A 26549-nucleotide genomic window follows, 5' to 3' on the forward strand; every position below is an offset into this window, starting at 1 on the left:
CGTAGTTGCGCCTCATACTGTGATATTCCTTGTGGAAATGTGCAGACTTGAGAAATGTAAAATAATCACCTCTTATGAGGGCTGCGTGGAGCCAAAGATTAATTAATTTATGCTTTAAATGCATCATTTGCTAGGCATACTTACAAAGGTACTACAACAAAAAGGAAAAGGACTCTGCTAAGCATATTGCTGATCACTGTCCAGCCCACTCTGAGTAAATCCCAGCTCCACAGAAACCTCTGAGAAATACAGGTATTTAGGAAAAAAAAAAAAATTGAAGGAGAATTGTTCACTTTGTCCTCCAATGGTGTCAGAAAACCAAAGGTGTGGAAACATGGATCAATTTTGATAGGCTGTCTCATGGGAAAAAATGTTGAATAAGAGGTGTTCCCAAACTTATATTTTGAAAAAAAGATTAGAAACATTGGTTTTATAGAATTTTCCTGCTATGCCAATAGCAGTTAGTGCTCAATATGGTAGGTTTATGTGCATGTGCTAGGAGGGAGTGCAGACCACGCAGCTGATCCTCCGTGGGATGGGAATGGTCCAGCACTGCAAACACTCCAGGCATACCCCCCCCACTTCCAGCCCCTGTAGGAGTACTTTACTCTGGAAGGCATGTGCAGGACTAACAATCTTAGAACTGTTAGAAAATAACATAATAATTGAAATAATCTAATATTACATCTGAAAAAAATCGCAAAGGGTAGTAGTTTTTCTAAACACTGCACCAAAGGAAAACAATAGTACTGGTTTTTACAGTAAAAAGTTTAGCAAGCCAACATGTTATCTAGAGAAGCGTTCTTTGAAAGAAATTACCTGTGTGCTTGGAATTACTGTAATATTATTCTTAGCAGGGCAAGCAGCTTCCTGGCAGAGGCCAGACGTTACAGCAGATGCGCGTGTTTGAGGGCGAGCTGTTGTCGCTGCAAAGAGGCTTCAAAGTAGATTTGTACTTCTACCAAGTATGTTTTCTCCCTATGAATTACTCTGTGATTCATAAATCATATTTTAAATAATAAAAGATGACTGGCAAAGCAGTTAATTTTTACACAGTTGTTCTCTTGTGTACACGCAAAAGAAAAATTAAGAGAAGGGAAGACACTTTGTCTTTCACAGCAGAAGGCTGTCTCAAGGTGCCTAGGGTTGAATCTCACTTTTACACTCTGAAGATTTACTTGTCATCCCAAGGAAAAAGGAAGTACCAAAAGAACTCTAGAGGTTACAAGCATGAACAGAAAATAACCAGAGATTTAACATGAATAAATCCGTTTGGGCAAAAAAGTAACCCCGGTATTCCCTACGTAACACGTCTCCATATCCAGGAATTTTAAACACTTATTTTATCAATTGCTTTAGAGCAGTATGCAAGCACTAAGGTAGACTGCTTTTCAAGGATTATGGTTAACTAAAGAGTAATTCCTGTTCCCCTGTGTGTCATTAGGGTAAAAACCTGTAGCATAAAATGGCTTTGGTTTATTTTGCTGTTCTGTGTATTAAGACATTCAGACAGTAATAAAGGATGAAGTTACATTAGGAACCCTGTCAGAAAGGGGCACAAACCACAGAAAAGGTCTGAATGAAAATCTGAGCAACCGTATTGTAAAAATCAAATTTCCTTCAGGATGTAACTGCATTTCAGACTCCACTGACTCCTACTATCATCATCAAACCTCTCTGCTGGCTTCATATTAGAGCCATTTCTATCAAGCCACTTCCAGAGACTTTGATTCACTGGCATTTATTTTGGCAAGCTTCCTTTTCTGCAAACATCTTCAGCACAAAAAAAACCTCTTTATAAACTGAGGAGTAATTCAGAAAAAGACCCTCTCACTTTGTTTACTAGAATTAAGACCTCTGATATTTCCTCATTTAAATGCACTTCAATAAACAAAACTGGAGAGATTAATACTGTAAAAGAAAATGTTTAAAAAGAAAAGGCTAATAACACACCATTACAGTGAAAAGGCAATTCCCGCTAGTAATTTCCCTAAAGATTGTGTTGATTTTGGTTTTGTTTTTATAGAGCAGATTGAAAATATTGTGTATGTGGCTAAAGGAAGCCTGGATCTAATTCTGAGGGGAAAACCAGGAGTTATATGAAAATACCAGTGGCAAAGCGAAATAACTAATTCTAGTATAATGAAATGCAAAGTAAATCTCAAACCACAAAATTCATAAATTAGCAGTTACGAGTATTACATCTGTTTTTAATTAACATATTCATTACAAAAAGCATGAAAAAGCCTTTAATCATGGAAATGGGCTCTTACATAAGTTGAAAATTCTGGGGAAAAAAGAGAATTGCAGAAAAGGGAAGAGAACATAAAAGGTTATTATAACACCAATCCCCATCAGGAGTGTCCTGAAACCTTGTTCTGAGCACCACCAGAACTGTAATTAAAGCGATTATCCAGACTGCTGTTCCAGCTGTCCCACCGCCGCAGGCACGGAGTCAAAGGGAAACCCAAATAACCAGCAACCAAGACGTGCTCCGACTGTCCTACCACCATGGCTTCTGACTACCCTTGGTCTTGCAGCATATCATCAACCTGGACTCAGAAGATCTCATCTGTGCATTGTATATCTTTGGGGGAAGTGAGTAGGCTTAAAAAGACAGCTGTGGGAAACTGCCTGTAGATTTGAGATGCAGTAATCAGCCTCAGCTATCATTTCAGGAGAAATGGTTGGTATTTAATACAGCTCCACGTTTCCTGCTGAGCTATTAACAATATAAACATGGTCTTGAAGATGCAAGGACTAAAGCTTCAGTTAAAAAGTGACATTTGAATAAATACATTCCTCTTATATTTTTCTTAGAGACATTAGTACTTATCAGCTGTCAGAGGACATGCCTTAAAACAATCATATTCATACAGAATAATTCATATGGCATATCATTAACCAAATTAATTCTAATTAAAAGTGACTGTTTGATAATGATTTGTGCCGTTCTTCTGAGTTCAAGCTTCCTTTCTATCTATTTATAGGAATCTTTCTAAAAATCTAGAGCAAGACAACACATTACCCTATTCTGAAAGGATTTTATAGTCAAATGAATATATTTAACAGAGCGGTTGCTGCTGCTAGCAAGATTGCTGCACTTTATAGTGCTGGGAGAAGCAATCTATAGTATTTGCTTTAGTTTCATATGTAACTCTTTTGATGATGAGAGAAGTGTTTATCCAATATTTTATTGACCTACATGTCTCCAAATTCAATTTGTCTGTAAGATTATGTACTCTGTACTAGTTTTCTTCACTCCCTGCATCTTTTCGTGTTTGACCCAAGGCGGTTAGATTTTTTTCTTACTCCCAGTACTACTCATGAGGCCGTATGGCATAATTAGTGTGAAGACTGGGGTGCTTTACAAAATATTTTTCAAGAGGGGAAGAACTATGCTTTGATGGAAGGGGTGAAATTTTGTTCAAGCCACAGAGTACAGCATGATTTAAGCAACTGAAGTTAAACATACACATGTTCAGCAGTACATTTGCAATGAATTTATCTAAAAACGATTTGCATAAACTACTATATTAAAAATTAATGACTACAGCAAATCATTAAGTACTGTTAAAGAGGAACTAATTGTGTTGGGGTTTTGTTTAATTTGAAAGCTGTAGCTTTTGCATAGGGCCATAAAGCTTGTGGTCTTTTTTTTTCATAGAAATTATACTCATCAACAATAAGCCATTCTTATGTGCCAATAACATTGTACAAAGACAGAGAGGTAGTTGAGAATAACTTATTAAATGCCAAAAGGAGACACCACTGGAGATCTGCCTGCAGTTTAAGGGAGTCTCAGCAGGACAGCGATGACCTAGGGCAAAGCTTGAGCAGAAATTGCCCTGCACACACTCCCGCTTTCCTCGGGGAAAAGGCAGGGGCAGGGCTGCGAAGAGCACCACGATCACCTTAATACATCCCTTGGCCTGGACATTTGCTGGAAGAGGCCATGGTGGATCTTGGGGGGGGTAGGGATCACCCTGGGGGTGAGGATCTGGACATAAACACAGCTGTTAATCCTATCCTGTAATGTGAGCGCCTCTTGGTACGAACACTGACATTTCAGACTATTTTTCTTTTTAAACTATTGCAAAACTAGACACATTTTTTAAAAACTTAAAATATTGTTTACCTCTTGCTTGGTGTAACCCACATACTCTCCAAAATAAAGGTGCAGTGAATTTCTACCCAGATTATAATTTCTGAACCTCCTTAGTATCTACGCTGGTAATCACCTACAAAATTTAGTACTTCCTAACTAACTTCTCTCGGCTCACCCTTTCTATCTCCCATTTGAAAAAAAAAAAAAAAAACCAACAAAAAATGGTATTAGCTTAAACTGTTGCTAAACAGTAATTGCTGGCAAGTGCCTGCCACTGTGATTATTATGCTTAACTAGTTTAATTGCAGCAATGGCAAATAAAAGCAGGCATACCCTGTAAATCACATCTAACTGCAGGAGCCATATCAGTATCTAAATACCAGCCATTTCAATTACTGCAATTAACCCACCCATCCATTGATCTTTTCCCATGGTTATTCCACCCACAGTGATGGGAGAAAGCAAACCTGTTTGCACAGGCCTGCTCCAACCTCTCTCCAGACAACAGGAGCTGGGTTAAAGCATCTCGTTAAAAGAGCTCCACAGTGCCCCAGAAGACCTGCCCCCTTGTAAAGCTGTCCCAAAGTTTCAGCTCTCGATCGGTGCAGCCATGTTAGTATGATCTCCCTCCTGGCCTCTGATGTTCAGCTCAGGAAGATGTTGCAAACCTCAGGAAGTTGTAACTGAAGATATCTGAACACAACAAAGAGCTGTGTGGTGTTCATTCAAACCCTCTGCTAAAGCCACAAACAGCTTTGACCTTGAGCTTTTAGGAGAAAGAAGAAGTTTCAAGATGAGTCTTGGTTTTCTGTCATGATACTCTCCTCAAAAATGGATGCATGGATAAATGGTAATAGAAACCAAACCACTACCTGGCACTTGGACTTAACATGAAATTCCAGACCCTGACCTTCAGATGTAAAAGGCCGAAGCAGATATAGGTGCCCAGATGATGAGTTGTTACCTCAAGTACTATGTACTTAAACCCCCACTTTGCTTTCAATATAAGTAAACCAGCAATGACCACCTTCTTGCAATAAATCTGACCCTTGTTTTCAACCAACAATATCTCCTTCTGCCACTCCAGAAAAAGGCTTTTCTCGCTAACAAAACCAGCGCTGGTGTTCCCAAAATTAGGGCTTCCAGAAACAGTAACCTCCACCAGCCTGCCAGAAGGGGCTTGTTGGGGAATTTTTATTGCACCCCTTGAGGAAAATTCAACACATCTGGCTTAAAATATAAAAATATAATTAATGAATGTGATTTATTTTCTCTGAAAGTCTGCTAAAATATGGTTAACCAGTAAATTATGATATAAAAGTCATGTTATATAAAACGTTTTGCTACTATACGAGGGCAATCAAATAGAGTGCCAAATGGTTGCCTGCCCTTAGTGCTTCCACCATTTGGGCAAGGAGGTCACCTCAAAAGAGGAGAACTTTGCCACTGTATAACTTTCACATGAGAAAGTAAGTGTAGGTTCTCAGAATGGGAATTACCTTCATTTGTAGCTTAAATATCCCGTTACATGATCTATACCATCTTTACGGTACATAACAGTTACACAATTGATGAAAGAGTCATGAGAAATATATCACCATTAACTTCAGTTGCATTTTTATGATATAAAAGCAGAAGATGGATCCTATCTCACCTCTGATCAAGTACTGTTTTTCCCTACTTATGCTCTCTTCCCTGAATTGGGTTGTCCTAATTTTTCTTCTAATATGCCCTACTGTTTTCCAGACTTCAGTTTATCCCCTCCCCTGTGCAATTTCTTTAGCATCTCACTTCACTTAGAGAACCAGACCTTGACAACCACTTCTACATATTGACAGCATCGTAAACAGCCTGGTACAAAACGATGTGATGACTTATATTAGCCCTGTCCACAGATGCAGGAAGTGACATAGGTCATTAGAAGCATGGAGATTCACATGAAGAGATATAAAAATAAGGGCCTTGGAGAGCGATGAGTAGGAGTTGGTATTAAACATACACACACACAGAGTGACTGAGAAAGAAAAGGAGGACTGGGAATTTTCAGATAACTGACCCGACTATCCAAATCATCCACTACTAATAGAAGGCTTTGACTTTCAAGTTTCGAAGCCAAAATCTGTCACTTACAGATAAAAACGAAAAGAGAAACCAAAGAAGCTAGGAGGTAATCAACAGAGTCCCTGTTGTATTAAACAAAATTAAGCATTCTAGAGCTACAAGGAAAACTGGCTCAATTCAGAGTCCATTCTTCTCTCAGTAGCAACAATCTTACACTTCAATTTAAAACAAACACTGTCTCCTTCCCTCAGGATAATGGAATGCACATAAGAAATCAATTAAAAAGTGAATGTCATTTCTACACATTTAGTACCTATTTAATGCTGGTATCTCATTGAAGAGTACAGGGATAAAAATGGCAAGTTTGGGTCTCAGTGTGCAGGAAGTCTTGCGTACTTTTCCATAACAGTGACAGTGTGGCATTGTTGTGACGTGACACTATTCATAATTAGAAAATATTGGTTCACTGAGTCTCAATAACAATGATTTCAACCACCTATATTAAGAAGTTTAACATCTTTCAGTTGTAAAAAATATTCTGCTAGTCAATACCCCATGTTTCAGGATCATCAAAGTTGTCAGTGACAGGAAGAATGAGAATATGCTGAGAATATCAGTTTCTTTACAGAATTACTCAGATGTTATTAAAAAATTTAGCAACTATTAATGAATGCAGAAGATGAGAGTAAATGCCTTTAAAATTCCTGCTAAGAACTTCGCTTCCCCATTAGAATCAAAATATGAATAATTTCTACAGTGCAAGCTTTGCGTGTACTTTATTAATGTTCTTAAAAATTTCAACTTGGAAAACTATGCATTTAATTCTACTCACCTGAACTCTTCAAGAAAAGACATTCATTTAATTAATTCTTCTTAACACTAATTGGAATGGGTATCATATTTAACTAACAGAGCACTTACTGTTTTTTCTAAAGGACAGAAAATGAACTAACTAGCATCAACTGCTGAAAATGCTTGGAGCTAGAACAATAAATTACAGCCTGATTTTCTGCAACAAGCACTTTTTAACTGTTTATAATTCTACAATTTTACAGTTTGTTTCTAATTTTACTTTACTTTACAAGCAAACAGTTATCTTTGATGTCATCCACTAGTAACAACTTCTGTCTTATACCTTGTTCCATTTTGCCTGTCAGCAAAGTCGGGGAGAATTCTGTCACACGTTTTAACAGAAACAGGTTAGAGACATAAAATTGTAACTTCTTTTGTGTCCTCCTTTGATAATCCTTTTCTGTCCTCTGATCACCTTTTCTGAGTCAAAAGTTTCTAAAGGGTAAAAGCAGATTCCCCTCTTCACCCCTGAATATCCCTTACCTGTATGCCTGCTTTTTTTTCACACACTTCTTATCCCTCTTCAAAATCTAGGTAGGATTTCACAGCCTGTTCCCACTTTGTATGATCAACTCAAAATGTAATTTTACATTTGCATCTTGGGTTTCATTTACTTTCGCACATACAACACTCCTTTATCTAAGTAACTTTGCTATTCAGTATCTATCTGCTCCAGTATCTTTGTACAGTACTGTCACATTCAGCACTTCTAAAGTTCATGGATTTGATATAATTTTTGGTCTCCTATTTTTGAGTATGTTAGAGCTTCAGGTTAAGGTTCGTAGCCAGAAACAACAGCCAGCAAAATGTCTGGAAAAAAAAGACATTAACAAAAATATTACCCTTACCTTCAAAACTCTGCTCAATTATGGTCTCAGATCACCCTAACAGCAACACTACCACTATTTCTTTAATCTGTGCATCTAGAATTTCCTTTCCACCAAACTGAGCAGATGTCTGGCTCTATGTCACTATCTATTTTATGTAGCGTAGAAATCCCGTGTACCTTAAAACTGCAATACAGAAGATGGAGGAAAAGAAATTGGCAAAAGGAAATTCTACAGTTCTTTTTCTGAATGTATTATTTCCAACACACAATGTTGCTTTATTGCTCACTTTACAATTTCTTTACTTGCATGGCAATAAATCTTTAAAGTAAACACAGGCGTTGCACACGCTAGATGACTTTTTTTGGCTTTGTTTACTAAGTCTGAACTATTCACAGTTGATAAAGCAGAGGTAAGTAAACACACCTATTTAACAAGCTTTCTGGGCTAATCACTCTTTTCAGTTATCAATCCGTATCTTTCATCTCCTCTTATCGTAATTCCTTCCTACACCTTCCCTTTCCTCCAGGATTGCTACTTCTTTTTAACTGCTACGAGGGAAGTTGCACTGACTTTGATCTGCCAACTGATCTGATCTGATCCGGTTCCCCAAAGTACCCTGCAGGTTGGGTACAGGTCTTTCCATCAGGCAACATTTCACTCTGCCCCCTGAACAGCATCCTTTGCTACACCAGGAGCACACCTGGGGCAAAGCCGTATTAAGGCTCCTTGTTTTTGCAGCTGGGAGACTAGCAAGCACAAGCTCAGCCTTAGCACCAGCCCAGGGCAGTGTGTGATTTGAAATTTCTGGCCAGACGCATTCAGTAGGTCTGTCCCTACCTGCTATGGCCTCAAACACAACCTGCCTGCAGAGGAAACCTGGAAGAATTGGCGTAGGGCAGACTTACACACTATAATGTTCCCTTTCCAAGATATCTTCAGTAAATTCTCAGCTGTTTACTTGGACTGCTGTATGTGTTTCAAGAAAAGACCAATATGGATACCCTGGGGACAGAAATTTGCCTATGATAAGCACTGTATAAAAAAATAAGAAAAAACAAATACTCTGGACTAGTTCACAAAGTAAACAAATTTAATCTACAGAGGCTTCTATCGAATAGTCAATGCTTAACAATTTCCCACTTTTCTGCCATTTCTGGGCTTACTTCTGGAAGGACTGCCACGAAGCAAAAAAGCAATGGACAACTTTAATAAGCTCTGATATTCTCTATTTCATTCCTGGTGCTCTAAACACATCATGAGGTCAAAGTAAAACTCTTAGCAGGTCATATTTCTGTGCCCTTTCATGCATAAGCTAGAATCAGCAACTTCAAAGCTATTCCACTAATGCTTAAGGTGAAAAAAGATGTAGGAGGCCTGCTGAGGTAACAAAATAAAGGCAGAGGAAACAAGCTGACTTGGGAAGTCCTGGCAACTCAAGCTGTCTCTAGCACAAGAGATTGCATCACAAAGCATTTTATAAAAAACAAATAGCTTTTATTCTAAGCGATTTTTATGTCTGATGCTATTTATATTCTATATATTATCTTTCCTTGAATTTTCTCTCTCTTTTTTTAAAGAAAACCCTACAGATAATCAATTTTACTCACAATTTCTGTCACAGTGCACAGATCTGAAATTGGTTTGCTGTCCTGAAACAGAAACTATTATTTCCTTTCCAAAGCAAAGAAGTAGTCAGAAAAATTTAAGGTAGAAATTAGTGTTGAGCATAAAAGAATCCTCTAAATATTAACATTTCTAAAATGATAGCTACAAAATTGTGAAATGAAAAACAAGCACATAAAATTCAATAGAAATAAAACCCGTCTTTTAAGCTCAAAATCAACCTTGTGTCAGTAACTGCTGGAATACTGGGCCAATGCACGTCAGTCATACACACAAATGGAAACCTCACATTTATACTCAGACACTGATTTCACGAGAAGAATTCTCCGATCTGTGCTCACTATAGCTGTTTATAAGAAGAATGGAAATTACTGCCAGTGTCTGAGAAGCTCAAGCAGTTTTACAAGAAACATATTTTGTAACCTCCTGTGAAAAATCAAACCAGTGAGTGAATACTTTCCCACTGCAAGTGAATATTGTTTTAAAAATTTCAGTCTTACCTTAACTTTAAGCACAGAAGAAAACATTCTGGCATCTTCAGACACTCCTCCAATGTACATTTTTTTGGTAAAGACAGGCGCATGGTCATTTTCATCCTTCACTTCAACAAATACCTTGGCTGTATTACCTAAAAGAGGGAATGAAAGGGATACATAGAACATTTTGTGCAATAAATCTTGAATACCTACTGGTGTTCATACATTTACAGCCCAAACTGATCGTGTAAAATAAGTGTATGGATAATACTATAAAAATAAATACATTAGAAATAATAGCACATTTGGTACGGAAAGTATGAACTTGACAGAAGTCAAGAGATTTCATGCATTATTTTTTTTAATCTACTGACATAAAAAGGCCTGAACCATAGGCCTCGAACCAAAGTTGACTTCTGAGTGAACCTAGGAGTTGACTTCTGAGTGAACCTCCTGACCAGCAGCATATCAGCATGAAATATGACCGTGGTAATATCCTCTGAAAACTATAGATAAAGAATATATATTTTTGGACCCTAAACCAGCTGTTTCTTAGAAGACAGGAACTCCTTGGACGTGCCCGGCATCCTGGCCAGATGGGGGATGCACCTCAGTGAAGTGAAGCCAATCTACCAGATGCTTCCGTGCCCTTTCTTTATACGATTTGTTTGTTAAACTGTATAAAAGCAGGACCCTCTCACAGCAAAGATGGAGACCTCACCTACGAGTGGATGCACTGCACAGGACTTCCCAATTGCCGGGAGCGGTTCTCCGATCCTTCGCTGTGACGGGGCTCCCCAGCTGAAGCAGGATCTGGATGATGGTAAAGTATTGGGGCAACTGGTGATGTATCTTTCTTCACCACTGCTGCTAACTTTATGTAGTAATGATCAGGTGCGTTGCGTTGCTTATTATCAGGTGCATTACCTTGCTTAGTCTTTCTGTTGCTTTAAACTAAAGTAAAATAAGCTTATCTTTTTAACTTGATGTCTGTGTCTTTTCTGTTGACCCTGTCAATTGGCAAAACATCTACCTGTATTGATTCGGCATTTGCTACTTTTTCTGAATGAATCTTGATTTAACCTGGACCTGAAATTTGCACCTTTACAGAAAATGATTCCCATTATCTCTACACCTGCACTTTGCTATTTGGGCTATCTGAATTTGCCTGTAAGGAAAAAGCTGCTATGGCTTTCTTTAGAAAACAAGCAATTTGGGGAAAATATAAGAAAAGACCTGCAACTAATTTTTCAAATAAATAGGAAAGCATGAGTAGGAATACTGTACTCTAGTTACACAGATTTTGGTCCAATTAAATTCTCACAAGTGTTATAAAGAGGTAATGAACAGGTGATGTATGCTAGTAGTTGCAAACAGCAGTCTGATTTTTCCACTTCACATGCAGCTTGCTTTATATATTTTAATTATTACTAACTCCCATGCAAATACTTAATGGGTGATTCTGCCGTGGTGTCTGTAAACTCACAAATGGTCATATGCTGGCTAAGGAGACTCAAAACCCAAAGAATTTACTGTGTTAATTGAATGCATGCCTAAGCCTGTCTTCATCACAAACCTGGCCTGGCCCACAGGAACGCAAGAAGTATCACCTCCTCCCTTAAAGGTTCAACACATCTTCAAGCAAAATACCGCTGTTGATTTGTGTTTTATTAAACAGTTATTGATCCACCCCACTGAACAATAAACATCTCTCTCCTTCTGCAAGAAAAAAACATCTAGCAAAAACTATGGACCTAGTGCAAAAAAGATTCAACTGCACAGTAATCTATACCAACATCTGTTTGTCTCTTTCAGAATTATATAATCCAGAAAGATTGCTGGAAATGATGATAACAGTTCATTAAAACCACATTTTCAAGTGATAAATCGCCTCATTTCAGAGCTGGTTTTCCCAACTTGTTGCAGTGCCAGGGTAATTTAAATATTGCACAGGTGCCATGCTGATCAGAGTTAGCTTCAAAACACAGTCTCATTTAGGAAGAGCTTAGTAGCTGTATCTTCAGGGGACAAAAAAATTAAAACCCAGCCTATATCTTAGACTGCCAAAATCACGAAATATATTCCGTCTATCTGATGGTCCAACTGATGGGAAAGCAATGAGGACTTCATAAACTTCACTGAAATCTGAGAAAAACATTTAAAACACCATCCAATGCATTAATACAGAGAGGAAAGAAAAAAAAAAAAAAAAAGGAAAGAAAGGAAATTACATTTTTAATTATTCACCTTCCACACTGATCTGTGCAGATATGTTAAACAACTTGTAGGTGCTGTTACTTCATGGGAAAATGACTTCATGACAAGCTCTCTTTTTACAGATGTGAAAAAAAAAGCCATAATCAAACACCTGAATGTGTGTAATGTGGACATAATGGTCTATTTGTAATCATCTCTGGTTTATTTATGTTCATTTTAAAAGAATGCTTCTTACCTTGACTACGTTATTTATTACAGAGAAGAAGAATTTCAGTCAAAGAGGTATTGTGAGGTCCTATGAATAGTCAAATCTCTCTCTTGTTAAACTGGATCCTTACTGTTTCTGACTGCAATACTAAGTTACAGTTAGAAACTGCAGCCCTGTCGAGAAAAACGAGATTCCCAGGCAGGCTTTTTCACTGCAGCGTTACACCCTTTAGGGGAGAAGGCAACTGAAGCAGGATGACAGGCAATGTGTGTAAGCGACCTTGCCCTGCTGAGCTAATAAACAGTTGTATCGATGGCTGGCACCAGTTTACTGCTGTAGGGAAGATCCTAACTGCATCACGTTCAGTGCTGTTAGGACTAGGCATTTGCTAACCTGCGCTATCTCTCTCTAACGCAAATTAAACATCTTTTGCCTAGTGCTCACTATCTTCATCATTTCAAGCCAGTTTTGGTGAGGTGGCTTAGCCTCGTGCAAAGTTTGCTTTGCAATTTTCTCAGAAACATTTGTTTAATTTGCTGGTAGTTCTCTGAGCTGCCAAAATGCTGATTTGTTTAGCAACAGTTGAATGCTTTGAAAATGAGAAACGAAAGTTATTACATTAAGTACAAAGCAAATTAAATATCCTGCATATATACAGACTAACATTAGCATCGTTAACGTTAAATTAAACATATATACCTTCATTTTATCTTACTGCCTGATTTTTATACTCAGCTTATGTTTCATTCACTCTGGCAGATGGGGGGGAACATGGCATCTGCGAACTCCTCCCCGCCACGTGCTTTTTACCCAGTTCCAACCTACAGCTGGCTGTAGCGAATGACCCCAGCCAGTTACACAGGTTGCCTTAATCTCACAGAATCACAGAATCATTCAGGTTGGAAAAGACCCTTGGGATCATGGAGTCCAACCCTCAGCCCTACTCTACAAAGTTCTCCCCTACACCACATCCCCCAACAGCTCATCCAAATGACCCTTAAACACACCCAGGGATGGTGACTCCACCCCCTCCCTGGGCAGTCTATTCCACTCTCTGACCACTCTTTCTGGGAAACATTTTTTCCTAATTTCCTGAACCTCCCCTGTTGCAGTTTAAAGCCGTTCCCCCTTGTTCTGTCACTAATGACCTGTGAGAAGAGACCAGCACCAACCTCTCTACAATGTCCCTTCAGGGAGCTGTAGAGAGTGATGAGGTCTCCCCTCAGCCTTCTCCTCCTCACACTGAACAGTCCCAGCTCCTTCAATCTCTCCTCACAGGATTTATTCTCCAGGCCCTTCCCCAGCCTCGTTGCCCTCCTCTGCACTCGCTCCAGCACCTCGAGATCTCTCTCATATCGAGGTGCCCAAAACTGGACACAACACTCCAGGTGTGGCCTCACCAGTGCAGAGCACAGGGGGACTATCACCTCCCTACTTCTGCTTCTACTTCTCACATCGGATAAACCTAGAAGCCACACACGTTAAAATCCCTCATCAGAATCTGTGCCACGCGTGCGAAGGTTGTGCCAGACCCTTCGCTGTGGGGGTTTCCCCAGCTGCTCTGCTCGATCCGGTCAGACATCCCCTGTGTGCAGGGTGCTGGCACCCAGAGACACAGGGTATGGGGCTCCAACGTCCACCAGCCCCACACCTCCAGCACCCTGACCGATTGAACAGACCACTCAGCCTGAGCATGTTTTTCAGAGTCTGGTTTCGACTCTGCCATTAGACTCTTTTTAATTCATATTCCAAATCTGTTAATGCTTGTTATTAATACTGTTTGTGCATCACTCTAGCCCTCTTTTCTGGTACCTGAAGGGAGGCAACAGCATCCGTTATATAATGTGCACTGTATGTTACTGATACTCTCACAGGTAGGACAGTCAACACCAAAGGACACCACTATTTACACTCACCTTCCAGAGGGGAAATTTTGTATCCCCATTTATGTAAAACCTTGCTTCTTTAGTATTCTAGATCTGTAATTCAGCTCCAGTTACATTCTTTTTCATGGATTCCAGGAGTTGAAACCAGAATTTACTTCTCCGTGGTACTTCCTGTGAGACCTCATGCAATCAAAGTCTAATTCTTATTACTGTGACTGAGCTACCTAAATAGCTGGCCAGGTGAAAGAAGAAAAAGCATCTTTCCCTGGACAAAGCAGCACAGGACTGCCAGGGTGGTCAAAAAGAGCAGAGAACTGATTGAGTGCTACAATTGCCTTCCTTCAGCTGTAAGGGAAGTGCTTCTCTGCACACAATGCATGCAAATAATATTTGATAAACAAACAGTTTCTTTAGTTTTACTGCACATTCTTATTGCTAGGATACATTTATTGTCTGGATTTTTCACACCAGTTAGTTCAACAGTCATGAAGGTCAAGTCAGTCTCCCAGAAAATACAACACAAAGGAAGTTTCTGCACCCCAATTTCCTGCAAGGTCACCTGTGTCCCATTTGGCTCCTCTCCTGTAGACCCCCCCCAGGATAAGCTGCAGTGCACAGGGTATACACAGAACTGTAGCTGCCTGTAAGCCATCTTCAGGTGATGAGAACCAAACATATTGCATGCACAGCTCCAGGTAAATAACCGCTCCCAAGACTAGAAGTTGAGGCATTTGCATCTTTCAGCTTCTGTGATTTGCTTAAGGAGAGTGAAAACATCCTGAAAGCTGCTCTAAAGGAAACCTGAGGATCCTCTGAAACACATAAAACTAGCAGATCATGAATGACTAACATAGAAAACAAAAACAACAAAAAAACTCCAGGGAGCTGGTCAGAACTAGTGTCTATTAGCATTTCCAGAAGTTTTTCCCAAACATACTTGTGGAAAACTCTTTTCCAGTATCACTGCTTACCTAAGTAGGGCTAATAACGTGCCTGATTCATGCGAGCCTGTAGTTTCTCGCCAGACTGCAGAAATTAAGTTGAATGAAAGCAATGCTTTTTGAACACCGGGATGGTGTCAACTATGCTTTTGAGTGTTACCAGATTTGTTTTACATTACGCTTTCACCAGTGATACTGCACTTGTCTTCTATAACATGCCAAAACAGCCACTGATACAGCTGCTCTTCATGCATCGATAATTTTAACATAAAAAATCTGCATCTAGCTTAAGCAGCGGCTCTTTGTTCTGCAGTAGGTAACGACATATTCTTTTTTAAAAGGTCTTTTTAAATCAAACTGGGAATGAGAACTGTAATTCGTCGGGGTTAGGAGCACTTTGCTTTACTGCTGTCTTACAAGTCTGTCGAGAAGACTTTGTACTTTGGCAGGTAAACTAAACTGTTCTGCAGCTGCGTTCAATCTCGCCTTACTAAATTTGGCAGAACCAAATAGGAATCAGCACCAAATGTTTTTCAGTGGCGTTTTGATCTAAATCAGCGTGTGCCCATAAACCCTGAAGAAGCTCATCATATGCTGTAGCTGATGAAGAATATCGCAAAAAGAAGCTTCGACAAGACGTAAACAGCAACGTATTTGGAACAGCACTGATCCAAGGTCTCATTTAAATAAATACGAAACATCTTTTTCTATCAATTAATCGATTGAAAGGGAGCTCACATCTTGTGCAGTCTCTCTGCTGTGTTGCCCAGAGAAATTTGAAGTTTGTCCCAGTAGCTTTCAGGGAAACTACCCCAGGGCCGCGTGGCAGCAGAGGCAGTTTCACAGCTATTTTGGCTCTGCAGCAGATTTTGTCCATCTGTCATGTCTCCCGGATTCAGGGACTGGCATGGCAGCCAACTTATAAAATACCATCAACACGAACTTTTGCAACATGTTTGAAACTAAAACTGTAAGGCTACTTGAAAAGTCAATAATACAGGGATGCAGAATTCATTTTCATATTTATCTCTGCAAAACTATCGTTCCCAATTAGGATGGAGCAGTTGCAGAATTTTGGTTGCAAAACTAGTTTCATCCTTTTTTGCTTTATGATTCCCAAAGGTTTATTTTGTGATTAGAAAACCAAAAACATTACAGAAGAGACAGAACTGTTCTTTTACCCTCCAACACCCACAGCAAAGCCCTGCTTCACAGATGGGATTTCAACAGCAATTTGACAACAGAAATAACCCTCCTCCCGGCAGCGCCTCTGCATGTGTCGGGGGAATTGGTATGCACCACTTCTTGCTTGGGGCTGTGCCAAAGGCAAAAATAGTTCTAACTGAATGAATAAAACCCGTAAATATTAAATTGAAAAGTGATTTTTTGCTTAAAAATCTTTCAATACCAAAATGAAAAACATCTCTGCCAAGATCACATGTTCACACCTGGCACTGAAGGTGATATTTAGCACACCGGATTGAAATGCAAAAGTGTGGAAGTGTATTCCCCCTTAGCTGGTCTAACACTCTTGAGACACCTTATCTCCGGCTTGTTGAATTCTATTTCTAAGTCGATTTTTAATAAAAATTTGTGCTACTCTGAATTCTGAAGCACCTGTGAGAGTTTGGAGGGATATCTTGGTTTAGCTCTCACCTGTAGCAGGCTGGATGCAAATACAAAGACAACACTTGCCATTTCTAAAAAATAAATCTGCTTATCAAGCCAGTGAAAGCACAACTGTAAAAAATAACAAATTCAATGTTTGCAGTTCCTCTTAAAAGACAGTAAAACCGACCATGCAGTTCTGTCATTATTCTTGCATCTCTAGGAATGTGAAATACGTGCTTGCTGCTCTTCCTTTCCCTACTCTTTGATTAGAGCCAATCATGTCAGCAAGAGGGTAAGCGAAAGTATAAAAGAGGATGTGGGAGAGATGACAGTGGGACCACAAGCGATGCCAGAAGTTTCCTAATGAAGATGCAGGTGACAAGATCAGGGATGTAGGGTATAATTCCACTGCATTTACAAGTCCATGACAGAAAAAACCCTCCTTTTGACCCCTAGATGAGAACATGAATTACTTGGGAGGCAGAGGGGTCTCCCAGTCAGTCTTAGAGACAATCAAAACAAGACAAAATCTACAGTAGAGCAACCTGCAGTCAAAAACACTCCCTCTGGCCTCCCTCTCAACAACTGATTGAACAAAAAGCTGTTCACACAGGCAGCTTCTAATGAAGACAAACCTTTCATGCGGCACCGTGCCAACTGGTAACACCTTCGCCTGTAAGGTTTAATTTTTAAACAATCTGTTTGCATCCATGTCCATTTGCAGCCAGACACGGGAACAGCCCGGAGGCTACCTCGCTGAGCAGCCACAGAGGACAGGTGAAGCTATTCACAGACAGCAATGATAAGCGAAGATAAGAGAGCTAATGATAACCACTGTCGGCAGCAGTTCAGCAAGCGAGAGCGCAGTGGCAGGTTAAAAGGGTCATATGTACGGGAATGAAAAGATGCACTCTTCTCAGATGGTGGAAACTGTGAACACTGGAAAACATGAGACTGACTCCTCCACTTCGGGACTCGGAGGAATCTGAAGGGCCCTTTTGTCCGTAGTGTTCAAAAGCAAACATATTGTGGCTCTCGTAAAGACGTCCTTCTCTCCAGATCAAAGTGGGAAGCCTTGGTGTCTCCAACCACAGCGCATGTTTCATCTCTCTGGCACAGGGACCAGACGCCCACTAATGCTTTGATTCTTAAAACTGAGACCATGTTTACTTTGGAGGTAAAACCCTCTCTTCACCCCTTCTTGTCTATACCGCTCCACTGCTCTTTCTTACTGCGTTTAGGGGGCATTTTGCCTCCGCTGCTCGCTCTGGTTTCCCATAAACCCTTCTGCTTCCTCCTGTCCCACCTTCCTTGCCACAACAAGGTTATTGCTCTGACTGCACTTCCCTGGGTATCAAACTGCAGGACAGCGAGTTGCAGACAAAAACTTTGCGAACAGCTGACAGTGCTCAAATGTGGTAAAAAATGATGCTTCTGCTCTTGTTCAAGAAAGATTTCTGGATTAGTAAATGATTAATTGTACTGATACATTCCCTTCAGCTCACTAATTCACAGCTCGTTCTGGGAGGAAGGAGCTGCTCACTCTGTGATAGATTACAGAGCAGCACCTTCCAACTACAGAACACATCCTGCCACACACAGTCCTGTGATGTTCCCCTTATACATCCGTTTTTCTGTTTTTCATCTTATCCATTGAGGGAGAACTGAAAGCTTCTATTTGGAAGCTAAGAATCACAATCCTAATTTGACACCTCCAGTATACCACTGGAGTATGGTCTGTTGTGGTAGACAATCTCAGAAGCAAAGAGCAGACAGAAAAACACCCACACTGCTAAATTTAACTGAATTGGAGAAGTCCATTAATTCTGAAGGTCTTTCAGGGCTCAGCATCACCAGTTGCTGATTCCTCAAGCCAGAATTCCAACTTCTTAAATTCACTATCATCAGTAAACCAAACTCTTCCTCCATTCAAATGAAGTAAAAATGCACTGCAATTGCATATTATAAAGTTTCAGTTAAAGTAACTCATTTAAGGAGTTCAATTCCACTGAAAGCAAGAGTGTGATTTTGCATGATTTAGCATCATATTTTAAAATCCCAGTTTAAGTCACCAATTTTATATTCTCATACTCCAAAGGACATCTCAATTTACTTTCTCCCCTCATTTATTTATTCAGTTATTACTATGCTATCAGTTGGCACTATCACTGAATGACAAGCTTAGTTATTCTTAATGCAGTATCACCCACTTTTCCACCACACAGATGAAAACTCAAACTCCTGCTTCTATATAATTATCTTCTATAATACCATGCAGTTAAAAACAATCTGGTACCTAGCTTCTGAGTTTTGCAAAATTCAGCACTGTTTTGTGGCTGAGCAGTCCATCAGTGCTGTGTTATCTAGCTCCAGAAGGTCTTATCATTGCATCTCCGGAGTAGGTCATCAATTCACTGCTAACAAATTCCAGAACGTTTCACCAATTCAGTGGTATCCGATACCAGAACTGGCAGCAATTCATTGCCATTGCGTGCCAGAGCAGTGTATTAATTCAACGTCACATAATTCTACAGAAGTGCATTGAAAGTCACCTATCTCCAAAGTGGATCATCATTTCTATGTCACCAAAGTCCAGAGTAGTGCATTAATTCTGTCTCATCTCTTTCCACTGTAGTTCATCAGTTCAGTGCCCCGAAACATGGAATTAGTATTTAACCTGATTAAAACTCATCAAGAAGGTAAAAGGTGCCAAGAAAATAGAAAGACATACATCATACAAATGTAGGAATCAAACCTAGAGGTCAAGAGATCTCCATTAAAAAGACATAAGTGATTTAGTTAGCCAGATAGTTGTAAAGTATTTTAAAAATATACAGCTACCAAATTTTTTAGGTATCCATCCATCATGGTGCATATTCAAAACCTAATACATGCCGTATACTCATGGAATTCCAAACACATACAGCAAGTGCATGTCTTCCTTTAAATTGGACCAAATTCAAACTCCAGTCATTATCAAGTATCCCTGGATAAAATAACTCTGCCATCACCTTTTTAAAACTGCTGCCCAGTTGGGAGAACTGCTCTAGTGCAGACTATGAGTCAGAAGAGGGATACAGAGGCCACTGCTTCCCTGACCAGAGAGGTCTGCCCAAAAACCTCTGCTGGAACCTGCTGACTACCTCATCAGTTCATCCACGTCAGAGAAAGATTTGAAAAAATCTGTATGCTGCACAGAAGCCTTAACTCCTTGCTGTGTAGAGCCTGGACGCATTTTACAGAACATAACCTTAACTGGACCTCTCCCAGACACAAAGAAATGCAGTCAGCTGGCGTTAGCTCTCTGTCTCCCTCTCCAGATACATCATCCATGGTGACTATAACAGCACACAGAATGCTACATTGCTGTTAATACAATTACATTTCTGACGACTGAATAATCCGTATGTGTAACACCACACACACACTCAATTCTTCCTTGAGGAAGAACATATATATGTGATAATACATGCTCAATTTCCAGATATCTTCTGCTGGTTACGTAGTACTGGAAAGCCTGATATTTTAACTGCTTCACCCTGTACAATGTCTCAGGCTATAGTCTATTGCCCAATTTTATAGCATGTTCCCAGATCCTTAAGCCTATTAAATCTAATACCTTTAAGAACCTTAATAATCTGTAAGCAAATTTTCATGAAGTACCAATTCCAGTATTGAAAGCAGGTTCTACAGTAGTATCTTTATACAGAAGAAACAGACTTGTACCCTCTTTAAACCACTATCCTGAAAAATCTGAATTTTGATCTCTAATCTATACACAATACTCTTAGGCATATGCACCAAACTGGCACTGAAATAAACTAGACATGGGTTTCCTAATATTCATGGCTATTATTGTATCCATGGGAACAATAATTAGAAGACTAATTATAGAAAAAAGATAGCAATATCAGTCCAGTTAGTTATGAGTGGCCCTTCCTTTGTAACCCTCAGACTATTAACTCTGTAGATCACCACCAGCAGTGTGGGAAAGACTCTTGTCTGTCACGGAACAACTTTGTCACCTTTGACAATAACTGGGTGGCACTTTGGCTCTCCACCTGCCAATATGCCAGACAAATAGCCCAGAGTAGCAAAAGCAGAAAAGCTGACAAAGCTCCCTGCAGCAAAGGAGAAAAAGGGATCACACTGTGCTCTGAGTCCTAATTTGCCCAGTGCTCTCTGTGCCTGGGCTCAGGCACAATGAATTACCTCTTACTCAGGGCAGGTGGAAAGGTGACAGTCTAGCACTGATGACAGATGAAAGACCGATGGAAATTTTTTTGCCCCTGGCTTGCCATGCAGAGCTCCTTGGGAACAGAGATCAAAACAAAGTCTGTGGCAGCACAATCCCTACAGCATCATACTGCCAGTAATGCTTTAAAAGATGCACTTGAACTAGCTCATTATAATACTGGGGGCTTCCAAAAATTGTAAGAAGGTTTTATTACGTACACACGTTGTTAAGTGCCCAAATCTCACTCATGTTTAGGAACAGTCTGGTACTGGCATTTCATTTATGGTACCTCCCCCCGCATGTCTCCCTGGATTGACAAGTAACTAAATATTGGTTATCTGCATAAAACTGAGGGCTGAAGTAAATCTGAACTCCATTTGCATTTCATGGTTTCAAAATAGCAATGTGACGTTCTTTTTTGAATGGATTATACGCACACATCAGTAAAGAGCAGGTACCCCAAACCTGGCCTCCTGGGGATTCCTCAGCTCCCAGAAGGGCGAAGGCCATCAGATGGTACAGCAGCACCCCTCAGACAGACATTTGAAAATGAAGGAGGCTGAAGTTTTCCCCTCAACCTATTAGTTCATGCGAGTGTTTTTGGTCAGGATGAGCCTGCTGGTTTCCAGTGCTGAAAGGTATGATTAACACTGGGGGAAGTGCAGAGGAAATAAAAGCTCCAGCCACCTGCGACAGCTCTGGCCTACAGCTCATACTGGAATGACTGTGACTGCAGAACAATGACTTAAACTTATATTCAATTTGAAATGAAAGGAGGTAGTATTTTCATAGCCTTTAAACAAAGGTTCAATTTCTTGCTGCCCTTTTCTCAGTGCAACAGTCTACTGCTCTGGGTTTATTTTCATTGCATCTACGATGCTCCTTAGCTAGAGCAGTGAAAACCTGAGACTCACAGAGAGCAAAATATAGAAAAAAAAAAAATTGAGACAACCACCACAGTCTCTCTAAAAATGTGTACCAACATACTTTTTGGTACAAGGTTTGGTGGTTTGTTTTTTTTTTTTTAACTAGGGCCCAACTGTGGCTTAAATATGAAGTTGTATAGGATGGTATAGGGCACTTAGTGAGACAGATGTTTGAAAGCCAGACTTCCCAGATCTTTTCCTTACAGGGAGGATGATAAAAATCATCAAAAGACCTTTCAAATTACCTTTATTAGAAAAAGAAAACCATTAAAGGGAAAAAGAAAACCCTTACCACGAGACAGAGCCAAACCAAAACAGTTTGTAAATAAACTCCTCCCTGCCTCGAGATGCTGCAAAGAACCCTCTTGTGTTTGTCACAGCGGGTCTTTGCCTCCAGTTTGCTCTCAGTCAGGGTTGCAATAAACTCCACGCAGACCCCTCAGGGGTGCTGAAGGAGTTTTTTTCTCCCTGTCACCCTTGCTGTGTGTCTGCTCCCCATTCTTTCCAGTAGTGTCCCAACATTTGCTGTAATATTACAAGCCCAGCAGGGAGGAAGTCTGTATTTGGGCTGTATAATGTGTTTACGAAAAAGTAACTGTGACTTTCCATCACAAAAAGCCCTAATTATACTGAAAATGTTCAGTTTGTGCCATCAACTCTCTGCTTATATATAAACATGACTTTTGCCTGTATCAGGGAGAACTGCAACGATGTAACATTGACATGACTTGTGAGGATTTAGCTCATGACTGATCAGCTCTGTGTACGGAGGGCAAGCTATGCTTCTTCCACAGATGCACTCTCTGCTGCTCACGGACCATTATCACCGTTCTATTTCTGATAACAAAAGAAGGTCACAAGCTAGAGTGCAGTTACCAACATCCTCAAAAAATAATACGTAGTTATATTAAAAAGAGATATAAAAATAAGGATTTTTAAACTTACTTTTGGAAGGGACACGCAGATTGGATCGTACCACTTGTAAGGAGTCTGCTTGAACTCGAAGCTCGTAACTTTTCACACTTTCATAATCCAGAGACTTTTTAACTGTGATCACTCCTGTTCTGTTATTAATAGCAAACACATCTGAAACCCAGCAAAAACAGAAGTAACTTTCTAAGATGTATAAACTCTTTTTTTTTTTTTTTTAAATGTCTAAGTGCATCTATTTTGGTGATGACGCTATTCTCTGACACTGTCTTCAGAAAGTTGTTCCCATCCCTCCCTCAGGCCTCTAAAAGCCCATATAACTCCTCTTTGAAGCTGTCTTCAAAGGAGCACAGCAGCTGAATTTGACCTGGTACTGGAATAACCAACCTGAGGACACGCTGGCAAGAGCAGACAAGAACAAACAGCCCATTCACAAAAAGAGGATAGGACAGGGAATTCTTCCACATCCCTCCAAATAATTTGGTGTAATTTTACTTAGAGATTTCAAGGTGGATCATGGAGAACACCTGAGATGGATGCAAATGCAGGAGTGATGTTTTGTTTAGATATCAGGCTCTAATCTAATATGTGGCTACAGCATGGCAAGGTCTATAATGCCTTAAACCAGATTTCTGATCAAGTACAATCCCATCAAAGCTATTTATATACTATTTCACAATGCCATGCATTCACACCATGCGGCACCGATGTGAATTTTCACATCACTGAGAATTCCATTGTATTTTAATTTTTATTGTAATTCTGCTAACTCACCTGATCTTTAGCTGATCTCTAAAGGCTTGATAATGGCAGTCCTTCCTGCTTGTACAGATGAGGTGGGATTTCACCTCAGTTCACCTCAGCAGCTTTATTTCTAATCACTGTTTCATGAAGATTTCTGATGCACACGCTAGGCTCAGCATAACCACTAAGACTGAAATATTGGTACTTACCCTCTTCGTTTCCTGAAACAATTGTATATACAATTGTCTGGTTCAAGGCAGCTGCTGTAACAACTGTGACCACAGTTCCTTTTGGTGCACTTTCACTCACTGGCGGGGGTCTGCAGAATTGAACAAAAGTATTTGTTACCTTCCAGTTGCCTGAACTGCAGATTACCGAAACTTATTCCTCAGGTTAGCAGTTTCATCCATCTATCAGGCTGCCAAAGCGAGAGGATATGTTATTAGAGAAAGACATATTAAAAAGGCAAAGGTTTAACCTTTACCTCTACAAACGCAAAAAACAGAAGTCTAACTGACAAGAGAGGACAATATAAAGATATAATAGTTCTTTGATATGAAAAAATGGAAAAACAGGGAATAATGAGTATAAAAAAAACCCAGAAACACAAGAACCACCACAGACTGATAACCTGCAAGTAAAATTTAGAACATAATATCTCTTTTAGAATACTCACTGCTACTAAGAAAACACAGTGATCTATCAGAAATGCATGCAGGAAAATTAATTCATGAGTAAACCTCTATCGTTTAAACAGTAAGCACTTTAAAGCCACCTCCACGGGAATTTCTACTCTTCAGAAAGATCCTGAAGTTTTCCTGCCAACCCATTTTGGTACTAAAAGCCAAGATGCTTTTCAGGAAATCAACTGCAATCCAAGTACACATACATATCTTTTAAGAGTTCAGTAAACTGTTTCTGATTCACTGAGCACCAATTCATGTAAAGAAAAAGAAAAAAAATTACACTGCTAACACATTGGTATCTCCTGTTCTTTGTACCCTACAAACACTGAGAACTCAGCATCTCATATTCAGCATAGTTTCATCATGTATAAATAATGAGTTTCCTCCTGAAACACAGCAAAGAGATACTTCACCCCTTCTCTTCTATTGTTCAAATGTTATCTCCTCAGAAAAATGTTATGAATAACATTTGGAGATGCTGTTTCCCCTCAAGGAAACGGTAACTGCTTCAGAATGAATGAAGAGTCTGTGCTAATGCATTTAAAACAACAATCTAAACAATTTCAACAAGGAACGAGACTTGAGCTAATCTCAACTCAAACGTTCAGATTTTCATCACAACAGGTAAAGGCTGAATTCATGCTTAAAACTATTCATGCTAGTGGACAAATACATTTGGAAGGACATTTTTGCACTCATCCATAAATACAGATGCATCTTTATTAAAACTAGCAATATCCAGATATTTTCCATTAAAAAAAATTACACTCATTTAGTATATAAGAAAATAAAAGACAGATGAGGATATGTTGAGATAGGCTCCTAAACAGGAGTAGACTTTAAGAAGTATTTCAGTTATGCGCTGATCTTCAAAGTTCTGGGCAGAATCTACACTCTTCAGAGAATATTTCATGACTTCCCTCTTTCATCCTTCTGGTATTTTTCAAATACTCCCCCTCCTACCACATTTTCCCATTCTCAGCACAGAAAACTGGAACCCAAGGTTGCAATCCTAACTACTGAATGCAAACCTTTGCCATCACACACCAAGACACCAACAATCTGCCTTTGATCTCTGTCTTACATTTTCTTTGGGATGAATATTGCTTTGAACATCCTAGGAAAAGTTCTAGATAATGAGACCGACTATATAGAATTAAGTTTAAAAATTTCAGCAGGTAAATTATTCATGATTGTTTAAAGATAAAAAAAAAAAAAAAAAAAAAGAAAAAAGAGACCTGAGTATTTTGGGCGACGATGCCTGTTCCATGACCTCTTGCCCTGGAGATGATGTACTTGCCTTTGTGCTTTGCAGCTTTGTGCAGCAGTTGCCTTCTGCCTACACGAACGTTGGTCAGAAGTATAACCTATACTTCTGCCTCTTCCCTCAATCTGCTGTTCCGACTGCCTTCACCCTGACCCTAGGCTCTCTGACTACTCCCTTACTTTGCTCTAAGGGTTATATTTCTCTCGCTCTTCCTGAGTTATTGCTCTCAGCTTAATCCAATTATGGCACCATATTGCTGGCTTGACCGCTCATGCTCCGGGTTACACCACCTGTAAAAAAGATGCCAAATGCAAACCATATCCATGGCCCATAGGGCTAAGATGCACTTTTCCTTCCCTTCTTGTAACATCTTCCATTGTTTTATTTATTTGTTTTGCTTCCTGTGGAGAGCCCCGTCTGTCTTAAATTAAATCACTGTATCTCACTTAGCATGGTGAGGTATCAATTCTTCCAAGTATCCCTAGGCCTTCCACTGTACAAATAATGGGGAGGAAATGCTATTCCAAGGCTGAGCCACACTGGATCATGTAATAGTGACTGTACTGAAACACTGACCTCCCGATTTTGCAGAAAAAGGTGATGATAAGTTCACATTTACTCAAAGACACATTCACAGAGCAGATCATTCTGGCTCCCACCCTTCTGCCTCAAGTGTGCTATCCGCAGTAGAAATAAAATTCATTATTGCTACCCGATTTATTAAGCTGCAAAACTAGTGCTATAAAATGCTTATTAACGTGCATGTTACAAATGCAAAGGTTAATCTTAGAGACAGGGAAAAAAGGCTGTCAAATCTGAAAGCATTTCAAGCTGTAGCTCTTTTGATGAGGTCAGAGATGCAGGCCTGTGAAGAAATTAAAGATCCTTTCCATGCTGCATTAGATATTACATTGTTTTCTTTTTCTTCTGAAGGTGTATAATTTGA

General features: G+C 39.7%; 1 protein-coding gene across 1 annotated transcript in view; it reads right to left on the reverse strand.

Annotated features, from left to right (window-relative positions):
* The window catches only part of PCDH15 (protocadherin related 15), a 460117-nt gene that overhangs the window by 58986 nt on the left and 374582 nt on the right, over window positions 1–26549 (reverse strand). The window contains exons 25-27 of the mRNA XM_074874163.1: window positions 23860–23969; window positions 22922–23062; window positions 9975–10102 (exon numbers count right to left, since the gene is read on the reverse strand). Coding sequence (XP_074730264.1) covers window positions 9975–10102; window positions 22922–23062; window positions 23860–23969 — 379 coding nt within the window. The remainder of the gene's footprint in view (window positions 1–9974; window positions 10103–22921; window positions 23063–23859; window positions 23970–26549) is intronic.

This window comes from Strix uralensis, chromosome 7 (genome assembly GCF_047716275.1).
Source record: "Strix uralensis isolate ZFMK-TIS-50842 chromosome 7, bStrUra1, whole genome shotgun sequence".
Classification (NCBI taxonomy): Eukaryota; Metazoa; Chordata; class Aves; order Strigiformes; family Strigidae; genus Strix; species Strix uralensis.